The following is a 6520-nucleotide window of genomic DNA, read 5'->3' as shown; positions in this document are numbered from 1 at the left end:
GTGTGCTCTGAAGCACGTTACTGACATAAGAAAATGCTAAAAAACTCAAGCAGGGTCTCAACTAATGATTGTTTTTATTATAGTTATTTTCTAGATTAAAGAATTAAAGCTACAGTTCGTAACTTCGTTAAAAAAATAACTTGTCATATTCACTGTCGCCATATTCTTACAGTAGTACATGAGGCAGATTATCTGCTCAAGCTCCTGTTGGTTCCTGATATGATTGTAGCTTGAGTATCTTTGGGTTTTAGGCTGTTAGTTGGACAAAAGAAGACATCACCTAATTTCTCACGTATTTCATGCCTGTTAATGCTGCCACTCTAATTTCCTCTTATAATCGTATATTTGGATAGATATTACCGTTGATATATATAATGTATTTCTTAAATCCTGCATCCTTTAATGCACTGTCTTGTCTTAGTTAATGTTATTCTATAAATTTGCAAATCTCGTCTGTGGGGAAATAGTTTTACTTTCTATTAGAGCCGAAACAATGAGTCCATTAATGGATTTGGCGATCAACAGAAAATTGTTATGCAACTATTTTTTAAAACTCATTTATTCTTTGAGTTGTTTTTTAATAAAAATGACAAACATTTTCTGGTTCTACTTCCCCAAATGTGAAAATGCACAGCTTGCCTTTGTCTTTTATGATAATCAACTAAATATTTTGGGGACATTGACTGTTTGTGGGACAAAACAAGCAGTCTAAAGACCTTAACTCGGGTTAAGATGATGAACGTTTATACGACAGATTATTCTGCTGATTTTTCCCTTTTTTGTGATTACATTTTTATTTAGTTACTCTGTAAAGTATTAATAATAAATCATATATACATAACTGCATCTCATTATGTTTTACAAATCTTAAAGGTATTGAAATGCCGAAGGAAAATTAACCTATTGTCTCTCGAACTCTAACTCTCCCCTCCCCGCCCTGGCTGGCTTACGATGACCTGTGATGTCTAAATCGTTTGAGTGACATAAAAAAAACATGCCGAAATAAGCATGATGAGAGGATGAATCAAGACACAAAACTAGAAAAGCACTCGGAGAGCGCAGACCTCCGCCAAGCAGCTCAGATTTCCCGCCATTTTATTATTTTATCCACTTCGCTTCAACCGATCACCACCAGAATTTTATCATCTGTTCCTTGTCCCATTATCAACCTTCCCTGAAAATTTCATCAAAATCCGTTCAGAACTTTTGAGTTATTTTGCAGACAAACAAACAAACAGACAAACAGACCAACGCCGGCAAAAACATAACCTCGCTGGCGGAGGTAAAAAGACCATCTTACTCAGGACTATCACTGATGAATGTACCACTCGTACACAAGCACTGCATGTATGTATACATGTGCCTACACATATCCATATACAACATAAACAGATACATCAGTACATGTATGCACATTAGGGAGGCACGCGATTAGTCATCTAAACGATTAAACACCGCCCCCTCACTAGTCAGCACCAGAGATATTAGTCAGTTAAACCAATTGGTGTTTTATTCATGTACAAGGTGGCTAAACTGTCAATGCAGTGAACCGCCACTAGTGGGGGCTACAGCCACGGGGCTCTTAACAGTATTTTTTTGGGACAATGTTTAAAATACTTAATAATAAACTGAGCAAAATTTTGACTGTTTTCTGAGTGTTTTCCCTTTTTTAGACTAGTCAACTAGTCTTATTTAAATTTTCGTTTAGTTTAGTCGCCAGGAACATCCCTAATGCACATATTACCCCCCCCCCCCCCCCCCGGTGTAAAAAACACAACCTACATTCAGCACAGTGAATCAAAGAAAAATGACCAGCCTGATTTGTATAGATCAACATAACAACATACCATGTATTCAGACAGTTTCACTCCTAAATGATGAGTCTTCATTATCTCTTAAACTTTCTCAGACAAGACTGTTGGTTTTAGGTTTTATAGCTGCAAAGAAAATGCTAATACAGAAATGGAAGCCCCCATATACACTCCATATTAATAATGGGTTACCCTATTGTATGACATGATATCTTGGAACTCTCTATCGCCAGGTCAGATAGGGCCATGGTGAATAACTATGAAGCTCTGGCTAGGGAAATTAATCCAGTTTAGACTGCTTGTTTTGTTCCACTAACAGTCAATGTCCCCAAAATATTTAGTTGATTATCATAAAAGACAAAGGCAAGCAGTACATTTTCACATTGGAGGAACTAGAACCAGAAAATGTTTGTCATTTTTATTAAAAAACAACTCAAAGAATTAATGAGTTTTCAAAAATAGTTGCAGAACAATTTTCTGCTGATCGCCTAATCCATTAACAGATTATTTCAGCTCTGTAATAAAGTAAAGCTATTTCCCCACCGACAAGATTTGCAAAGAGCAACATCCATAAAATAGCTACAACAAAAAGTGCATAGTGTGATGTAGGATTTAAAAAATACATTATATATATATCAACAGTAATATCTATCTCTATATGAGATTATAACAATAAAAGGAAATTAGAGTGGCAGCATTAACAGGCATGAAATATGTGAGAAATTATCTGTCTATTTGCCTTTTATCTTCCTTATCTCGCTTCAAGATATATTTTCCCTCCAGGCTCTCTTAACCCTCACGTCTCCATTTTCACACACACACACTCACTGACCGTAGTGTAGAGCATGGCGGTTTTCCTCAGACTGTTGTGAAGCTCCGAAACAGCCTGCCTACAAGTTTCCAGGGTGATGGAGTGATCTGCAGAGAGAGGGAGAGAGAGGAAGGGACTCTTTCAAGTACAGCACAGCATGTGGCAAATCTGAGCACTCACAGAGACGCACGCTCTGTGCAGTGAACGCACACAGACAAACAGTTATCGAGCGGAGTAGGCTCACAGTAAACGCTGAGCAAAAGGTTGAGGAACAATAAAAGAACAAAAAAACACAGAGAAACTTGGGAGCAGAAGAGAAAAGTACAGAAGGAGAAAAGGAGACTGCTGCACAGAGCCACAGAGCAGGAGCTGTGTGAGCTGTGGAAGTGAGAAAAATGATTTCACAGTTTATATCCTCGGGCAAAAACACAGTTGTAGGTACAAATGTGGACGGGATATCACTTAATGGCATTTATGGTTTCTGTGTTCTCAAATTGAAATGAAATCTGTTGCCTTTGTGACGCAGTTATCATCCACAGAACAGCAGGCGCAGAAGCGTGAAGAACAGGATGAAGAAGTTATTTTAAGATTCATCTCAGCATTTGAACTCTATTAGATACTTTCATTTACCGAGGGACTGAGGAATGTGAGGGGAGACAATCTGCAGTGGTGCTTCAGTTAACCGCGGCTCTACATATCACATGATGTTAAATAATTGATGTGTGCAAACTTCATTGCAATCACTCTGTTTGATTATCAGCAGGGTTCTTACACATTTTAACTAATGAACTTTCAAAACTTTTCCTTAATATTTTACCCTATTTCCATGACACACAAATTTCCCAGACATTAGTCTGCAAACTGCTGCCGCTTCTTAAATTCCCCCCTTGTTAGATATCCTGCTGCCAAACGGCTGTGTGCCAATAGACCAGAATGTCATATACAGGCACATCCAAAATGTCAAGGTCGAGCCCCCTTATGGGGGATTAAAAAACAAACACATCCTATAGATGTCAGTGCAATTTGACATAGAGCTGTGCAATTATCCCCAAAATTCAATTCTTCAGTTTCTGTAACAGCTCATCCTGTTAGGGCTGCAACCTATCCCAGCTGACACTGGGCAAGCGGCAGGGTTCACCCTGGACAGGTCTCCAGACTATCACAGGGCTGACACATAGAGACAGACAACCATTCACACTCACATTCACACCTACGGACAATTTAGAGTCACCAGTTAACCTGCATGTCTTTGGACTGTGGGAGGAAGCTGGAGCACCTGGAGGAAACCCACGCTGACACAAGGAGAACATGCTAACCACTGCTTCACAAGTATTGTGATCAATACTGAGATTACGATTATTAATTGAATTGCACCTTCACATTTAAAAATAAAGAGCACTATTTTCACTTTCATGTTGTGCTACATTCCTGCTAGTCTCTACAGTGGTGGAAAAAAGTTTTCGGACACCCTTAAAATTTTACACAATCTCAAATATTATCAGAAATATTTGTGGAAAAATCTTTTTTGTGTTTCAAAAGGTGTGGCTGCATTAGACAGATACAAACAAATACAAATTATATTTTTTTGTTTATTGTTTACAAGAAAAACTAACAAAACTAAATTCTTGACAGTTTCAATATGTCAGTTCTCAACATTGTCGGTATCAAAGTCAACAAATAACAGAGAATGTGTTCAAAACTGAACAAAAAATAAATAAACCATCACATCATCAAATTAATATTTAGTAGTCCTGCCACTGGCACGTAGTAGAGCTCTAATCCTGGCTGGCATGTTCTCCACGAGCCTTTCACACTGTTGAGGGGTAATCTTGTCCCATTCTTCTTGAATTACTGCTTTTAATTCTTCTAAATTCTTTGGTTTATGCTTTGAAACAGACCTTTTGATAATCCACCACAGATTTTCAATGGGGCTCATGTCCGGGGATTGAGCTGGCCACTCTAAGACCTGGATACTGTGCTCCTGCAGCCAAGTTCTACTGGCCTTGGATGTGTGGCAAGGGGCATTATCTTGTTGAAACATCCAGTTTTTACCTCAACGGAACAGTGCACGCGCAGAAGGGAGCATGTGGGTTTCGAGAATGGTACAATACTTGGTAGAGCTCAATGTGCCATCACAGACAGTGAGACGACCAACACCAGCAGCACTCATGCATCCCCAAACCATGATACTGCCTCCACCATGCTTGACAGTAGGTACTGTACATGCTGGAGATAATGCTTCGCCTGGCCTTCTGCGTACCCTCACATTAGTAGGAGGAAGATAAAGCTGGAAACTGGACTCATCTGACCACAAAATCTTCTTCCAGTTCCTGGCTGTCCAGTTCTTGTGTGCCTGGGCCCAACGACGCCGGGCTAACCTCTGTCTCTCATTGATCAGGGGCTTCTTGATAGCCTTGTAGGACCTTAAGCCATGATCTAAAAGTCGGTCACGTACAGTGCGGGTGGAACACTGGACACCAGTTTGGTTTGACCACTGCTGCTGAAGCTCTTGTGATGTCATTCGGCGGTTTTTTCCTGCACATGCGGATCAGGATGCGGTCATTTCTTGCTGAAGAAACCCTTGGACGCCCAGATCTTGGTTTGTCTTCGAAGCTGTTGGTTCGTCTGTATTTCTGCAGAGTGTATCCAACTGCTGAAGGACTGCATCTGCACTTCCTGGCTATCTGGCGGCAGCTGTACCCTTCCTGGCTGAGAATCTTTATCTTCAGGCGTGTTTCCTGCGTTAGGTTCCTTGTTTTAGCCATTTTTGTGTCTGAAGAACTTTCAAATGTGCTGGCTTTATGTAGACACGAAATTGTGTCTTTTAATAAAAAGAACGACCTTCATCACTGGTACCAAAATGACCCAATATTCAAAATTTCTTATGTATTTTTATGGAACCAATCAATTTTAAGTTTTTAATGGCTTTTTTAGGATTTATTTAGTATTTTGGCTGTGACTGTACTAAAAGAAATTGCACTTGAAGACCTAAGAGTGATTCTTAATGCAATATTTCACAAATGCATGGGGTGTCCGAAAACTTTTTTCCACCACTGTATATACAGACTCTACATTCAGTGAATGTTGAGTCTGTAGGCAAACCCCAGAGATCTTGCCTCCGGAAGAAGAGCGAAAGAGCCCTGGTTTCCGGTTGTAGGCTGTTTGTAGTCCGCGTGATATTGACCAATCACGTTTGAGCCGACTGCAGTTGTTGCCAGGTTAAACGCTCCGTGCGGTGAACTAACGAGGCGGAACATAATTGGAGTCACTGCAAACTCTGAATCCATCGCAATGGTTCACCATATTTATTTATATATAAACAGAAGTTGGAAACGGAAATTCGCCTCCTCCGCCCAAATCAAACCGGAATGCCAAAAAATCAGGGTCTGCCCCTAAAGGCTGTATCGCCGTCTGCCGGAAGTCAGACGCCGAATACAGCCGATGGGTTCCGAGAATGCATTCCTGCTAATGTACAAAATCTTCGCATCAAATTAGGACTTTAAATACGGTTCTTCTTCACCTAAATTCAGTGAATCTTTAGAGGCAAAATATAAATAAAATTGTACCCAAAATATGAGCAAACTAAAAATAAACATGCCATCACAGAATACAACTACATGTAAAGTGTTTACTGGACACACAAATGGAAAACAACTGGACTGCATTGTGTTGGTTACTGATTTCAGTTTGGTTTTTAAGGCTGGATGGGTATCTACTCACTGCTGTATTTATTTATCTATTTTTTTTACAATGCTTGTGGCACCATGGTGTGCTGCACAGCTTTGCTAATGAAGCTCAGCGTAAGTTCAATCAGGAAGACTTTCTTTACGCTATATTCATTCACAGTTTTCTCTCTGTCCCACTTCCAGCACTTCCTCCAATCAGCTGACTATAGGTG

General features: G+C 39.9%; 1 protein-coding gene across 1 annotated transcript in view; it reads right to left on the bottom strand.

The window, feature by feature from the left end:
• The window catches only part of LOC117270583 (mitogen-activated protein kinase-binding protein 1-like), a 49293-nt gene that overhangs the window by 1853 nt on the left and 40920 nt on the right, over positions 1 to 6520 (bottom strand). The window contains exon 32 of the mRNA XM_033648263.2: positions 2644 to 2729. Coding sequence (XP_033504154.2) covers positions 2644 to 2729 — 86 coding nt within the window. The remainder of the gene's footprint in view (positions 1 to 2643; positions 2730 to 6520) is intronic.

This window comes from Epinephelus lanceolatus, chromosome 13 (assembly GCF_041903045.1).
Source record: "Epinephelus lanceolatus isolate andai-2023 chromosome 13, ASM4190304v1, whole genome shotgun sequence".
NCBI classification, from domain to species: Eukaryota; Metazoa; Chordata; class Actinopteri; order Perciformes; family Serranidae; genus Epinephelus; species Epinephelus lanceolatus.
This window is presented reverse-complemented; position numbering and strand designations above follow the sequence as displayed.